The following is a 17,149-nucleotide window of genomic DNA, read 5'->3' as shown; positions in this document are numbered from 1 at the left end:
GGCAGAGTCAGAGAGACGTGCGTGCGTGTGCGTATTTGTCTAGTATATCAAATCCGCATGTTTGTGCTTGTCATTCTGTGTTTTTCTCTGCGTCTGTGTCTCTGTACTTGTGTGGGTGGGAATGAGCACTGCTGATAGAGGGCAGTATTTCTACCCCTTGGCTGGCAGGCTGTGCTACAGGCTCGGAGAGCTGGGGCTGCTGGTGGCTCCAAGTGGCTTCGCCCCTCTCTCAGCGGACTCTGACGGGTCTGACCACAAAAACTAGGATTGCTGATTGTGGGTTTCAGAGCTGACAGAAATGGAAACCATCTATATTTTCACATCGACCCCGTATCTTTCACTCTTCTGTCCTATCATCTGACTTCACTCCCTCCACGGTTGCCTACCTTCTCTTGCAGTCTCTTTACTGTAATGCACTGTACTGTGTAACGCTGCCGTCATTCTCGCTGCTGGACAGTGAGTGCATTAAAGAGAATCACTCTGATAGAGATCCAGCCTCGTGACTGGTAGTTAGATGCTGAGATGTAATTTATTAGAGGAATATCCCCGCCTACAGTGAGCAGGATACATTTCTAGAGACACAGATCATGGCCCTGTTGTGGTAAACACATCATTATCTGAAATATGTGCAATGTGAATTGGCTACTGCATGATTTATTTCTGTCTTTTTAAGTGGAAAAATATTTTTTTGCTCTTTTAACCATGTATTATCTTCATCTCAGTTGCATGATAGAGCGAGCGCACTAACACATTCAAGTTAACGAAGTACTGAGAGATTTGTTTGCATTTATCTGACTTCAAAAAGGCTCTTTCTGTTCTGTTCTATTCTATTCTATTCTATTCTGTTCTATTCTGTTCTATCCACAGGACCGTTTTACAACCGTCCACAAAGGCAGCCCTTCTCATGTTTTACAGCATAGAGCTGTGGTTGTCTCTGTAGGCTTTCCTTGAGTTTCAGTTGAAGCAGCGTTTAGTGTTTGGCAGTTGTGATATGCCATAAAGCCTGTTGTTTTAAACAGCTGTGCTTGATCCTGTCTATGATTTGCTGAGCCCAGAGATGAGTCGTGTAGTGTGGGCCAGGCAGGTGCTAGAGAGCAGAACGGCTCCATCCGCCTCCCTGCCAAGTGACCTAGCACATGCCAATACCCAGTCAGTCAGAGAGAGAGAGAGAGAGAGAGCAAGAGTGAGAAAGAGAGAGCGAGTGTGTGCGTGTGTGTGAAAGAGAACGATAGTGAGAAAGCAATGGAAAGAGAGAGGGAGAGAGAGGGGAATAGAGAGGTGCAGTCTGCTTAGCATATACAGCATCGCTATATCTCAGTGCCTCAAGAGAGAAACCCTATGGGAGCCTCTTGATTTTTATCACACCAAACGTCAGGTTGCGGAGAGCAGAGTGTTTTCATACAGCAGCCGCAGAGAGCTGCACATATAGAGCTGTGAGCAGAACATGAAAAAAACTGTTTGTAAAGAGTTGCTGCCTTGTTGACCGTCGGTTCATATTTCCCTGGAGAGGAGGATGTATTCAATGTCGTATTGTGAAGTGTTCAATCTGTGCAAGTCATACTGGTTTCTCCATGCTTGGTATTTCCTATGGGTACAGTAGCAGCTGTGCTGGTGTTCTACTGTACATGGAGAGCATTGGCTCACTCTTCAGGTTATGAAGCTATTGCAAACCATATTGTTTCAGCGTAGTTATGTTCCCATCTATAAATGCACTCTGTGCCTAAGCAACACCCACTGGTAATGGTGATGCTGTCAAAAGTACAAGCAAGTTGCTAGGATACCAGCTGATTGATTGATTGGGCATGTGTGTTAAGCATTGTGTTCTCAATACTTCTTATTGCCATCTGTCTTCAGGATTCACCAAAATGCTGGCTCTTCAGCCAACAATGCAGCACAATGGCCTTACACACGCTAACAACATTATGACACTGATTAATGCATTACCCATCCCTGTCAGATTCAATGAAGCACACATTGACACAAATCCAATTAAAACCAAAGTGTGTACCCACTGTAGAGCATGATCCTGTAAAAATCTAAAGGCAAAACCTGGGCATCTTCAGCTCACCGGGTTAGTAAATATTTGATGTTGAAGCAGCCATGCATGTGTTCTTGCGGGTGGGGATGCGAAAGTTAATGGGGTCTTTGCTTCTGGTGCATAGTAAGATCAAAACAACTCATTTTGTTTTTTCCACGCAGTACAGAACAGCAGCACACTCACTCTGCGCCTGCTGAAGAGATTTTCATTTTGATTAATGGTGAATTCCACAAGATGCAGCTCGCACGATGATTTCGATTCACCTCCTCACTCTAGGGACTGTCACACTCTCTCTTTCCACTGCAGCGTTTGGTGCCTCTCCACCCCCCACCCCCCATGTGCATGTTTTGTGTCAGCGGGCCATGTGAAACCTAGATTGCATGCGCTCTCTCTCTCCAACTCACAATGTCACTTCTCCCCTGGCACAGCGTGGTATTACAGAGTGAGACCGGTTCTGTGTAAGCATGGAGGGGGAGTAAATAGTGTTCAACTGTATGTTATGTACTGTAAGCTAAATGTGAGCCACCCTATCATATAGTGTAACAGAGCCAGCCAGTTTATTCTTAGTAGAGTTGTGGTTACCGCTATTGGAATTCTCTGACAGCAATAGACGTCTGTGTATGCATGTGTCTTTATGTCCTTGTGTGTGTGTGTGTGTGTGTGTGTGTGTGTGCGTAGCGCCTGTGTGTGCCTGCCATTCCCCAAGCGGGAGGCAACAGTTCAGAGCTAGTTGCTAAGCTGGTTTTGTTTTAAGTGGTGTGAGTAGTGACTCCAGTCAGCCCAGTTTCCAGTCTCTTGACGTTGTGGAGAAATAAATTACAGAGATATAGAATGACAAGCTTCAAAGCCGAGCTTGATGTCAAAGAGACAGCGGTATGGATGTGGAGTGACTGAAGATAGTACATCAAATATGCTACACTTGAAGAACAATCTTATTCAACAGGACTTGTGTTTGTTCTTCCTTTCGTCAAGTGTAATTGTTCCTCCTTTGATGGACGTGCGGCTCTCAGGTGATCTCAGGTGTTCGTTTGTGGAGGATTTACAGTATCGCTGCTTCCTCCCCATCGCCACATAGCGTCAAAGCTGGTGTGTCCCTGCGCTCACGGCCCAGGTCCACACACACACACAGACAGACAGGCAGGCTCGGATTTGATCCAGTGCCAGTGAAAATAACGGAAATGCCACCAGACAAAATGCTGCACTGGTTCACTTCTCAAAACACTGGCCAGTTCTCCTACACTGTTGTTGTCTTTATAACATGGAATAATTACAGAATGTTATATAATTACAGAACGTTAAATAATTACAGAATATTACAGAACGGCTGAATCATTACTCATCTTTCGCCAGAGACTGAAGACTCATCTCTTCAGGTTACACCTGGACCCCACTTGAATTAACCTATCATGTAACAATATTCCTCCCCTTCTACTCTTATTTAAAAAAACACTCTGATTCTACAAATGCTACTTATTCCTATTAAAGGCTTAGCTGATGAAGACTGTGATATACAGTTAGTTTTGACTACTGTTGACAAAATGCACTTATTGTAAGTAGCTTTGGACAAAAGCATCTGCTAAATGACGTGATGTAATGTAATTAAATTTACAAACTACTAACAATAGCTTTTTGATGATGAGGTCCTTTTATAATGTGTGGTTTTTATTAGCATTTTGTTTGTCCCGGGCCTTGACATTGACTCAGTGGTTTTCTGAGAGGTTGTTGTAGCTGTCTTAAAGAATGAGCAGCCAGGTTTTCAGGTCAGCCCTCACTGCTAATAGCCCTTCCACTTAAACAGGGTATTTGTTAAAGAGGGGAACCAGCGTCATATGTTGTCTGCCAGGAATGATGAAAGCAGCCGGCCTGTAAATGCTTGCAGATTTGTTTCAGTGTTCCTGTGTGGTGGAGAGTTGTAAGCAGACAGCCAGAGCAGGGCTGGAAACAGTTGCTAAATTAGAAGACTGCACCCTTCAATGTCCCCTCTCACAAATCACAGCCCTTCCTTCATTGTGATTGCTCTATTGATCATGACGTGGTTCTGAACTCGAGCATCTTTTCCCTTACGCTGTGTGCATTTACCAACAGCAGCAAAGTTGGAAGGAGGTTATGATTTCACCCCTGTCTGTTTATGTTTGTTAGAAAGTTACAAAAATGGATTTAGCTGAAATTTGAAGGTCCAAGGACCAGTTGATCAGAGTTTGGTGGTGATCCGGACCTGGGATTTCTGCTATTAGACGATTATCATTTTTTAACCACAACCACTATGCTGAGTTCATGTGCTGGCGGCAAGGTCCGACATCCAGGACTTCCAAGTCAGCTGCTAAACAGCGTTGCATTCAAGTGCTATTTTCTCAGAAAATAAAACCCAGAAGACAAACAACAAACAAACATAAACCGTTTCGGAGACCGCAGCTTTGCAAGTTGAAGGATTGCTCAGCGTTGGCGGAGGTTTGGGCTCTACCAAGTGCCTTCTAGTCACATACAAGATGTAGAGGTACCAACAACAAACCTTTCCCCCAGGCCTTTCCACCATAACCATAATTCTCTCTCTCCTTCTCTGTCTCACTTTAAATGCTGCCCACACAACAGGCATTTCCATCCGCTCTCCTCTGCTGTGTGGCTCTGGGCAGACTCCTAACTTGAGATATTGATGTTCAACTCAGGATTTTTACTCGAGTATTTATCGCATATTGATTATGGCTCACACCCTCATGAGCACCTCAGATAATTGAATTAGCCCACATATTGCATGCCCATGCTCCACACACACACACCCACACACACACACACACACACACACACCCTCTAAACTCCAACTACCCCCTCCCCTTCCTTATCCAAATCACCCATTTCCCGTTCCCAGCACCCACCTCCTCCAGTCCCCACTGATCCACACACGCACACACACACACACACACACACACACACACACACACACACACACACACACATACACACATACACACACCTCCACACTAACCTCCAGCCCACTTCCGGTTCCTCCCAAGCCCCCCTGCCTCATTTCGGAGACTAGGTCAGGATTTGGAGCCATTTGAGCCACAGGATTAAACACAGACAGGGATAATGCCACTTCAGCCACTTGTGAGTCACGTGACACAAGATGATCTAAGGTTTTGGGAGGAGCACTATAATGTAATTAATGTATTGGAAGCTCTTATCCATCTAGCTCCGCCCCGCCTACAGCTAGATGCCCATAACTGTTAAAAAAAAAAACCTGTTGTTTTGCAGCCGGTGGCGAGGAAACAAGTGGTAACGAGAAGATTTTTCCACCCTCATCACTTTTTTCTGTCTCTCCATGCTCCTCCTCTGTTGGCAGTAAATTGAATCTGGTCTCTCTACTGCTCAAAAATTGCTATTGATGTAATTTTAACCTCAAACCGTTTTGCACTACCCCCGCCCCCCCAACCCGCACATGTGTGTTATATATAGATAATCCCTCCCACCCTGTTCATCTCTTGATGGCTTATTGGGGTTGCTTCACTCCACTATACCACACTTTACTTCACTCGCTTTTAATCTGCAATTCATTCAATTCATTTAATCTCTTTATCTGTTCTTATTTATAGATTTTTCTTTATTTTCTTAGTTGCATTTTCTTTATTAAGCAGTGTTAATTTATTTGCAATGTTTTCATTTTGTATATACCTCTGGTTTATATAAGGTGTCTTTGAGTATCAAGAAAAGCACTATACAAATAAAATGTATTATTATTAGTAATAGTATTTATTATTATCTATTACTTATTTATTTATGTTTATTAATTAATTTGTGGCTCCAATCCAATGTTCTGTCTATATTTTACGGCTTCTGTTCACATCCATTAGGACACTACACTTATTTTGTTTTGTTTTGATTCAAATTCATATTAAACAGTGGCCTATTCCTTTATCAGCCACGACTGTCCCGTCCCTCAGCAGCATCTCACAGCCTGGTACCGATTCCCGGCCCAGTCTTTAAGAAACGCAGTGTGTTACATTGCACACACACACACCGCTGATCCTGTGGCTCCCGAACGCTTTGTTCTGCCACCGTATGGAGAGCGAGCGCTCCTCAGTGACAGTAGCTGTGATTGGCAGGATGTTTTTAAAATATGCTCCTTGTTGACCGGGCTTGTCAGTGTTTCTGCTTCTCAGAGGGTAAGTCTTCACTCACCTCCTGCCAGTTACACGTTTTCACTTTCTGTTAGGGACTCCACTACAGACAGGGGGAGGAGAGCAGGAAAGAGAAGAGGTAGTGTGTGTGTACGTGTGCGTGAACAAGTAACCTCTCTCTCCAGAGGGAGCTGGAGAGAATAGTGAGACGGGAGGATGAGTGAGAGACAGACTGTGGACGAGCAAGAGAGGGAGAGAGTAACGAGAGAGACAGACAGAAAGACAGGCGGGCGGGCAGACAATCCGAGGGCTTGAGTAATGTTGAGTGGTGTACGTGCGGTATTGATCCAGGTTATCCCTGACGGGACCTACACCTATGGCAGACAGGCTCAGCCTCCCAGCTATAATACCGCACGGTTGGCAGATTAAAGGATGAGACCTAAGGAACATGCTGTACAGCTCAACGTAAAGCTACAGAGCACAGCAATGAGGAGCAGCTAACATCGGACCCACACTGCACCACCGCAGTATGAGCTGGTATCCACCTGTCAGTAGCCCTTAGCACATAGAGCAAGCCTTTGGTGTGTGTGAATGTGTGTGTGTGTGTGTGTGTGTGAGAGAGAGACACAGAGAGAGTATATCTATATGTGTGTGTGTGTGTGTGTGTAGGGGAGGGGGATGTGAAAAGAACGCACACCAGTCGCTATGCGTTAGTGTGTCCACTTGTGTATATATGTGTGTGTGTGTGTGCCTCTGCGTGCATGTGTGTGTCAGCCTGTGGTGTATCCCTGTAGGCTCGCTGTGTGCCTGTCAGTGACAGTGCAGCAGAGTGCTGACTGTGTGCTTTGTGATGGGGACTCAGAGGACTCCTTAGTTTCTGAAGGAGCAGGCTGCTGCTCACTGTGGAGGAGCGGGTGTTTGATGTGTGCAGGACAGGACAGGACAGGACAGTATAGGACAGGACCGGACAGACAGGACAGTGTAGGGCATGACTCTGCATGTCCTCTGGAATCATCCTTGTATTTATTTTTTTGTCTCATGCTTGTGGCTCAGTGGCAAGGGAAGCGGTTGCAGCACCAATGACGTTTTATGTGTAGATGTTCTAAATGCTGGCGTTGCATCTGATTGAACGTTTGCTGCACTTGTGTAAAAAGAAATCCCATTTTGCAAAGGATTGCAAGTTGTGTTTCATGTCCATCACTATAAGCCTTCAATGTTTTTCGTTCTATTTTAGGTTTTGGGTAAACACCGATTTGTTGGTGAGGTTTGCTGCTGTGTGTAGGACTGTTGGCAGGTCTTTGGAAGCTGCCTGCGCTCCACACTGGTGTTTCATTCAGGTTTCGGTGACAAATTCGGTTGATAATCTCAGGAAAGTTGTCATAGCGATAGTTACAGTCAACTGTCTGTCACAGTTTCTGTCCCAGCCGTTCTGTCAGTGTAGCATCCTTGATGAGGCAGGGCATCCCATATGGTTCCTACTAGTCATTAACATTTATAAAGCTCCCCACTGCAGCGTAAGCAACTGTTTCACACTGCCAAGGCCACCTACTATACTGGTTAGGAAGGAGGTTCAGCGGGGACCTTTATTTGGAAAGAAAGGGGCGACGACAGGGAACGAGAATGATTGGCGCACCAAATGCAAATGTACAGATTTGTTTGAGAATGTGTGAATTCGTGTTGTGTCATGCTGGTGTGCTCAGTAACTGTGTTGCTGCCAACAGTTGTCATTTAAACAGAAATGCATTGTGCCACAGCGATAAGCAAATTGAACATTTTAAAATACTCACTTCATTGGCTGAGGAGCCAGAAAAATTGTTTTGTGTCAGCTGGGTACCCTGTGGCATTTTAGCACCGACTGAAATTAAATGTGATTATTACACCTGAGAACTGAAATTAATTTTACATCTACAGCATTATGCAAATTGCTCTGGACATTTTAAGAGTGCTGCATATGTCTAATCATATTGTGTATGAAAATGCTATATGATTTAATTGCTTGTTTTCTTGCCTTTCATTCTGGCCATATTATCTATCTTTGGGCTTACATGCCCAGTGAAAATCATAACGCTCGATAGAAAGCTGCTTCCTTAGATAGGTAATGATGAGGACCATTCATCTGAAGCAGGATAAACATTTTGCTACTCCGAACCATCCTTAACGCTGTGTGCATCTCAAACGTAAATGACTTGCTTGGACCGAGTTAGTGAAATCAATTGAATCATTCTGAATCAACCTCATCCTCTGCCATTGAATTATTCTGTGGTCCAAGATATCAATCTACTTGATGTTTCTCCGCATCACCAATAGACCATTTCTACGCACTCTGTGTTGAATGCAGTGCCGGATGAACAAACGATGTGAGAGCGTTGCTTATTTACATCTTTCTATTATCCAGCTGAGTGAGTGTTGACAGCAAGAAGCAGGCGGATCTCGACAGGAAGGCTGTAGCTTCCATTAGCAGGGAGCTGCGTGTGTCTACCTGCCTGCTTTTCTGCCTGCTTTCCTGCCTCTGTGCCACAGCCACAGTGAATAGTAATGCGTGAGGAGAAACAGGCAGGCAGGTCAGCCTGCTGCATCCTGATGAGTTCTTACGTACGCGCCGAGGGCCAGCAGGGAAAACAGAGCCCGGCACCTGAGCGCTACACACTGAGATGAGATGGTTAGCAGCACCATGGAGCGCCAGCTTTGTTCACTTTACAGTCTCAGTGTGAAAAATATATGATGAGGGAGAAATGACAAAGAGCATATACGATGTCCATGTTCTGGCTTAGGCTGGTGGGGAATAGATTTGTGATGAATGCAATTCAATGCTGGGATGAATAGAGAGAATTAATGAAATTAAATGTGAAGGTAAGTGTCACTGGTAATGATGGCTATTACCTTGAAAATATTATCATATGCATTGAGTTGAATCAAGGTCTTTAATATTTATTATTATAACTGTTTTGTGCACAGCTCTCTTTTCTCCTCTGGGTTCTTTTTTTACTTGTGGCCTGGGTCAACTTAATTATTGGTAATGATCCTAGTTTTGCACTTAATTCTTAGCAGGCTTATTGTAACGCTAGGAATCAGGTAAGGAGGCTACGCTGGCTATGACTGCCAATTAATTTTTTAGAGTTTCTTTACTATGTTTCTCTTAAACATGGCTCACAGTAAGTGACATTTCAGTTAATTAATCTATTTATATTTAGCCATAATACACTGCATTGGTCTGCACAGAACTTTATCAGAACTTTACTGCATTATAACAATTGTCTGTGTCATCCATAGCTTGTGTTGGACACCATGGGCCAGTGGTTGTGTGCTTTACCTTTCAGCATTGGGTTAACTTGACATGTTGAAGCATGCAACTAATGGTTATGTTTTAAGAAAAATAAAACAAAACTATATGTTATATGTATATAATATGTAATACGTAAGCTGAGGAACTGCTACAGTGTTGAAGTCCTCATGCACATATTTTCTAGCAACAGACCCTTTTGGTTAAAAGACAATGGCAATGGATAGACAGTTGTACCATACAAATTGCTCCGCAACAATTGGATGCACATTAGAGACGTGTTAAAGAGTACTACACAGAAATGGCACTGTGCTCCGTTTTAATCCAGCAATAGAAAGCACAGCGGGAGCGCTGCCAGACTTTGAAAAGAAGAGCAGAGGGACGTCTTCTCACACGAGTACAGTAGGGTCTCCTGAATATTGTTGACTTGTGGCTTCCTCTTGGAGATTTCAGGGCATTTAGGTGCTTAAGAGCTTAAGGGTCAAAGCTGGAAATGCGGTTAATTCAGATTAGACTAGTCTCTGGATGGTGTATAAGGACCACCAGACTATTAGACCAACCCACCCTGACTGACCCATATACCAATCGAACCAGCACTGTTTTCAATATTACACTGAGTAAATCAGAATTGTGTCATTTGCTAAATGCAATAGATGGTGCAGAGGCATCTTGACAACTTGCAGAGCTTTACAGCAACATGCTGACACACTGGTATAAGCACAACTTCACATACAGAGCAATGTAGGTGTATCTGATTGTTAGATGATCACATTATACTACACTAAGCACTGAAGCATTGGACTACACACAAAGAAAGACAGACACAAGAAAAAAACAAGCAGACAGGCTTTGCAATATGAGCGTATAGGTGCATAATCACAAGCCTCCAATGTGATTTATGACCGTAGAGGTTTTAATTTCCTATTTTACCGATATTGTATGGCTGTGATGAAGCCTGTATCACCTTTCATTTTGACAGTCATCCATTCTCTTGTGCGCAATATGAAGTCTTTCATCGGCCTGAGCCTTTGTTTCTGGCCTGACTTGGACTTCCGATATCTATTGTGTCATCAAGCGAGGCCATCTGCTGGAACAAAGCACTTTGTCAACGCACAGATTACAGAGAGGAGAGGAGGGCGGTATAGGAAGCTTTCTGTTTTTCTGCCATTAGACTGATCCATTGATATTACTCACCATCTTATCACAGGGACACAATTGTCTCTTATAATCACCAGCTAATATGTCGCTACACTGCTGCGAAGCAACGGAGGGGCAGTTTATAATCGGACACTTCTGAGAATCAGTCAGCGAGAGAGTTGACAGCCGGATGGAGACAGGAGAGAGGGAATTGACAATTGAGTGGATTAAAAAAAACACGCTTTATCAGTCAGGTGAGGTTTTTTATGGAGGAACAATTAGATGTGAGGTGTTTTGCAGAGGTGACTGTGGTAGCTTGGTGAGGCAGCCTGCCCCGGACAGGCTCGTTGAACTGAAAGGCTATTTGGGATGTCTCTTTATTCTTCCCGAGAGAGCTCCCCCGCTGGGCACAGAACTGCGGGCCTTGTGAGCGCTCTCTGACAGCATGGGCATCTGCACAGAGCCGGGGGGGAAAGGTAAACAACGCTTTTAAAGGCCTCATTAGACAGAATGCTTGAGCAGAGAAGGAAATGTTTAATCACTGGTGCCTTGTGAGTTTCTCTTAAAAGTTTTTTCCCAGTCAAGGAACTCTGAAGGATATCAGACAAAAAAAAAAAAAGAAAAACATGGACTTACTGTGTTCTCTCCTTGTGTTCGTACTGCTATTGACGACTTGGATTTCTTTTGGACTGTTCAATAAGAAAATAATTAAAGATAGTTTAGGCTAGACAAGGTGAGCGGCCATGATGTCCCATAGAACAGCATGAAATGAATTATTTGCACTGACTGAAGATGAAAGAGGTTTTTAATGTCAGACAAGGTTGTTGGAAAAAAAAAATCCGCTTTTAGCCTTGCTCCCTTTCTCGAGGTCAGTACAGCCTGCATAGACCTATATTTCATATAATTCCATTTCATATCAAGTCAATAAATGGCAATTGAATGGAATTCAGCTGTCTCCCGTAATTAAGAGACGATTGAAAATACAAAGCTTAACGAACACTGTCAGGTTCACGGTGATATCTTTGAGTTATACGCCTAATATCTCACCATAAGTTTGACTCGCAGCGTTTTGCAATTGCGGTATATATTTTAAGCCATGCTGTTGGCTACTGCAAAATTACTACACTATATTAATCTAATGTATACCATTTGCGGTGGGATTCTTCCCTGACTGCCCTAGCTATTGACTTCTTGTCCCACCGCTTTTCTCAGCCTCCACCAAAGAGGGTATCATTTAAAAGCCTTCCCCCATTTTGTATTGGCAGACACATGCTCCTTATTCAATTAGGTCTCTCCACATGCAGCCCTGTGATTTATGTATGGTGAATTTCATTTGGAGCTTTTGACAGTGATGATCAGATGTTCATCGTTAGGAACACTGCAAGATGCTGGCGAGGGGTGAATACCCTCTTTCTCACCCCTCTGTCCGCCCGCTCTCAGAGGTTAGAATTCCTACGACTGCTCCGCATGCATGTGCGCATTAGTATGCACGCGTGTGCGCCGACATGGTTTTTTACCTTGTGCAGTGCAGCTGGGTGCAGTAAATATTAGCTTTTCAAATGAACATGGCCACCCTCAGATATTTAAAGGCCAAAATTGAGAGGCTTTCTTTTTTCTCTTGGCAGCCCGCTCCAAACCAACAGCAGACAGCTTGGTTACATTCGACAAACATTAAGTAACCATCGACTTCAGTCTGCATCTTCTACTGCAGTTCATTTTGGGCTTTGGGAAAGCAGGAGGAGGGCTAGCTGAGAAAGGGCGTTGGGTTCACCTTGACTGCAAACAAACAGGAGATATTACCACTGATGCCTGCTGCTTCAGATATTACCACTGGGTTATGCCCCGTCGCTTTGATTATAAAGCAACAAGCTTAGTAACTGTTGCTTGAGGACATACAAGTTGTGGGAATAAATCACGCGTACCCAGACCTGAGCAGTGTGTGTGGAGAGAGACAATAGTGTGTGTGTTGCCAGGTCTGGGTGGTGTGTGTCTTGGGGCCCCTCCCTAAACGCAGGAGACAGACAGACAGACAGACAGACAGACAGACAGACAGGCAGAGAGCAGTGATCTTATGGGCAGCCAGTAGCCACAGGCACGCTGGAAATGAGATCTTGAAGAACTGTTGGGACGCACTGTCACTTTTTCCATGAGATGCCCATTCAGGGCGCTTCCTTCAGCAACAGAGGAGAAATATTTCAGAATGAGAGACAAGCAAGTGACTTTTAGCTTCAGTGAAAGTGTGTGTTAAAGAAATAAAAAAGTGGTCTAGTTTGAAAAGGAAGAGATTCATGTGTTGTGTTGATCTGGTGTTACTGATGTAGTGGATAAAGGAAGCCTGCTGTACACACCAATCTCCACATCTCTGCTCTGCCCTCCAGGCACCCGCTTCAGGAGTGCACCTCACCCCTCTTTCTCTCTCTCTCTCTCTCTCTCTCTCTCTCTCTCTTGCACTCTTGCTCTCGCTCGCTCTCTGTCAATGGATCCTTCTCCAGGGTGCTTATATAAAGGGTACAGAGGACAACACCACTGTTGCTGTGCGCCAGTTCAGCCTCATGCAGTCTAATATTACTGATCAAGGTTAGAGTTGGCACTTGAGAAAAGCAAATCAATTAGCAAAAGCACAATAGAGAACCTGGCCTTCAGAATTCACGGGCTATTTAACCAGACGATGCCGAATGAATGGAGCTTTTATTGTCCATATTCGGCTACCCAGGAAAGTCGACGTTTGGGGCTGTTTTGAGGTTTGGAGTTGGCCTTAAATGCTTTTCTGCCGTTGGCTGCTGTTGGATCGCAGGAGGTTGTTTACTATGTTGAAAACGGTAATGTAGTTTAGTGGTACAGACTGATTTTATGGGTCTATCCTTGTTTGCATATTGGTTGCCAAGAGAGATCTTTCATCAAACCACTCACCAGTAGCCACTTTCAATGACAGAAGGCTTGCAGGCCAGTGTGTGGTAGGATGCATTGAGAATAATCACTTTCCCGTTTTTCTATGTTTTACGGTCTCTTACTCTCAGAGGAAACACATGGGAGAGGCAGGGATGTAGTGGAGGATGAACCCACCTCAACTCAGTTTGCCTGTTGTTTTACTTAAGAAAGAGTTTATCCACCTTTTCAAACTGATATAAATCTTATTCATATGGATTTATCGAATAGATTATAGTCCGTAGAATCATGCTGATGTAATTTGCATGTAAATAGGGTCTTTTCAAGAAACTAAAACATCACAGCAACACTATTTTGAAAATAATGTATTTTGTGATAATATTTGTTGTGTTTTGGTACTGTTTCTGTTGTGGTTGTTCGCCTGATGGTGATCACTGCCAGCGGTTTACAGTTTACCCCCCTTACATTTAACAATACATCCCTGGATGGAGGGAGGGAACGGCAGGAGAGGAGAGAAGGGAGCGGGTCTGTCCCAGATCTGTGTGACGCTGTGTTGCTCTTCTCCCTCTGGGATTTTTTCCTCCAGCAGCACAATTAGAAAGAGTCATTCATTCATGTCCAGCTGCCAGCCCAGTCCTCTGCTCCTCGCTGACAGGAAATTCTGACCTGCGGTCTTCTGCACCCAGACGACTGCAGATTCTGGAGGGCAGAGAGAAAGATGCAAGCCGTAGATGGAGAAATATGTGTTTGTGTGTGTATTGGAGGGAGAGAGAAGAGGGAGATAGAAAGGGAGGTATGTGTGTGTGTTTAACTTTGCACGCACATGTATTATATGCTTGCTTCCGTGTGTTTGTGTGTACCGTGCCGCAACCCCCTGAACTGAGATCCACCTCTCATTATCTCTCTCCCCTCTCCCCTCTCTCCTCCCACACCAGCACTCTCACTCCATTTCTGTACCCCTGTCCTCCAATCTCTCTCTCTCTCCCTCCTCTAATACCTCCTATTCATACGCTGAAATGCTTCTTTAATGGTTATTGGGATTCGGTCCCTCAGCGGTGTGGCTTTTTCTCCGCCAGCCTCTCTGCTTTTTAAATCAGCAGCTCTCATTGCGGAGCTGGGCTCACTCACGTTAATGTAGTTGTTAACAGCTTGTGGTCGCCGGGCGGTTTGTGTGGCTTTGCTCTCTGAGCGGACACGCTCACTTGAGGCAGAGAGGCTGTTTGGTTGCATTGGATCTCAGAGAGGGCAGAGAGGGAGAGTCCTGTCTGTCTGTCTGTCTGTCTGTCTGTCTCCGGGTCTGTCTGAGCCATGGGCTTGTCTCTGTATCAAGTGCAATCCATATGCACAAAGTTGGAATATCCAACACGTACGCGCACACACACGCACACATGCACATGCACACACACACACGCGCACACATGCACACACACACACACACGCACACAAGCACTGTCTGGACAGTATGAGGAGCGGAAGTAACAAAAATGAAATGATTTAAAATATATTTGTTGGAAATGCATGTGAATTAAAAACAAGAGTGATACATTGTCAAGCAATTGGGTAAATCCAAGGATGATTTTTATTAAGATATAAGTGATTTGATTAAAAAATGTTGTCATTTTTGTCATTTATCACCACTTTCTATCATTCATCATTAAAACAACAAAATTGCCATTTATTGTTGAAGGTGAGCAACCTCTAGTCCCTAGAAGGGTGGAACTAACGATAATTAACTGATAAATGTGAGGTGATGAAAATGAATGTGAATTGAAAAACAGCATGATGTAAATGAACGTGAATGGAGCAAGCCAGTGATAAGTTGAAGTGACCTGATAAATTCAAAGGCGATTTGATTAAGTAAGTGGTGATTTAAAATTTTCCATTCATTCATCACTCGCACTACAAAATTGCTATTAAGGTCGTTTAATGTTTGGCTCGAGTCATTTCTCACACTTCTGCTCTCATACCTAAATGTCACTCAAAAGCCACGCTGAAGCTCAGATTGCTCGACTCTCTCCTGTTGCTGTCTGCTGCAGGTTTGTGGAAGGAGGTTTGTCAGTGGGTGTGGTTTTTGATTGTCATTTAGGTAAGAGAGCGGAACTTTATCACCAAGCGATAAACAACCTTGAGGCTGCACCGCTAAACAATAAATAGCAATTTTGTAGTGCAAGTGATGGATGAAAGGAAAATTTTATATCTCAAATTATTTATATTTTTGTCACTTCCACCTTCCTAGGGCTCGCCTTTAAACGATAAATGGCAGTTTTGTTGTTTATATGATAAATGATAAATGCTAAAAATGGTTCGGTTTTCATCAAATCATCTCTACTTTAATCAAGTAGTCTTTGGGTTTGTCGAATCACTTGACGATTCATCATTCAATTTTTCCATTCACAAGCATTTTCAGCACTCTTGTTTTCAGCTCACAACCATTGTCATCAGATCTATTTTTATCATTTCATGTTTTTTTGTGGGGCAGTAGCACTTGTAGGAGGGTGCTGCTGAAAGTCACTAGGTGCTGTGTAATAAACCTCCTTACCTACACACCTGTGTTTCCTCCAGCGGGTCTGTGACAATCCTCTGATTTGGGTTACTGTCCAGCGTGTATGACTGGGACAAATGAGTCGTGGGTGTTATACAATGTAATATAACATAGACTGGTTAAGTACATACAATACAGTCATGAAGGTGACTCTGCATTTCAGCTCTAGTCATGAAAGTTAGGTGGTTTCTCACGTATTGCAGAAACTAGTAACTCTCCCAAATGACTGAGTGTGTGAGTGTGATGCTGCGTATGTGAATGTGTATATGAGTGTGAGTGTCTGCGAGAGTGAAGTTTCAGCTTTCGGCTTAGTTGTAAACACTCTGTCTGTGCCATGTGTTGGTGAGTGTGTTCCTGACCATCAACAGACAACAGACGACTGTAACTCCCAAGTGTGTTTGCATGTGTGTGTGTGTGTGTGTGTGTGTATGTGTGTGTGTGTGTGTTTGTGGTTCAGGTCTGTTAAATCCACTCCCTCTCTGTCTCTCATCTCCGCAGGAGTCGGAAGATCCAGATCCGGAACATTCCCCCTCATCTACAGTGGGAGGTCAGTAGTTTGTGTGTGTGTGTGTGTGTGTGTGTGTGTGATGCCCAGTTGAACATCACCAGGAAGCGCATAAACCAGTTGCCTGGCGATGAGTCACCAGTGGACAAACCTTTATATGTTTTTGTAGACTTAAGTGTTTGTGTGTGTGTGTAAGTGCATGTGTTTGTGTCTGTGTCAAAGCATGTTTCCTACCTAGTGTCTGTGTTTATATCTGTGTCTGAGTCTATGTCTGTGTATCTATATCTATGTCCTTGTGTCTAAGTCTATGTCTGTGTTTGTATCTATTTCTGTGTCTATGTCAGTCTCTATGTCTGTGTCTCTGTTCATGCATGTAACTCTGTGTGTGTGGTGACCCCTCGTTACTGAAGTGTGTGCTAGTCAGTTGCACCACCCACTCTTTTCGTCTCAACACCTCAGTCTGTCAATCAGTCAGTCAGTCAGTCAGTCAGTCAGTCTGTCAGTCAGTCAGTCTGTCAGTCAGTCTCTGACATCAGTGGTAGTGACATGGACAGTCACCCAGGCTTACAGGATGGAGATGTAGCACATAATGTAGTATATGACGTAGTATATGATGTGTAGTATGTATATGACCTAGTATAGGATGTAT

At 43.9% G+C, this 17,149-nt stretch overlaps 1 protein-coding gene across 2 annotated transcripts in view; it reads left to right on the top strand.

The window, feature by feature from the left end:
* Window positions 1-17,149, top strand: part of igf2bp2a (insulin-like growth factor 2 mRNA binding protein 2a) — a 45,250-nt gene that overhangs the window by 10,552 nt on the left and 17,549 nt on the right. For both annotated transcript variants that reach the window (XM_071918350.2, XM_071918349.2), the window contains exon 3: window positions 16,494-16,542. In XM_071918350.2, coding sequence (XP_071774451.1) covers window positions 16,494-16,542 — 49 coding nt within the window. The remainder of the gene's footprint in view (window positions 1-16,493; window positions 16,543-17,149) is intronic.

This window comes from Centroberyx gerrardi, chromosome 10 (assembly GCF_048128805.1).
Source record: "Centroberyx gerrardi isolate f3 chromosome 10, fCenGer3.hap1.cur.20231027, whole genome shotgun sequence".
NCBI classification, from domain to species: domain Eukaryota; kingdom Metazoa; phylum Chordata; class Actinopteri; order Beryciformes; family Berycidae; genus Centroberyx; species Centroberyx gerrardi.
This window is presented reverse-complemented; position numbering and strand designations above follow the sequence as displayed.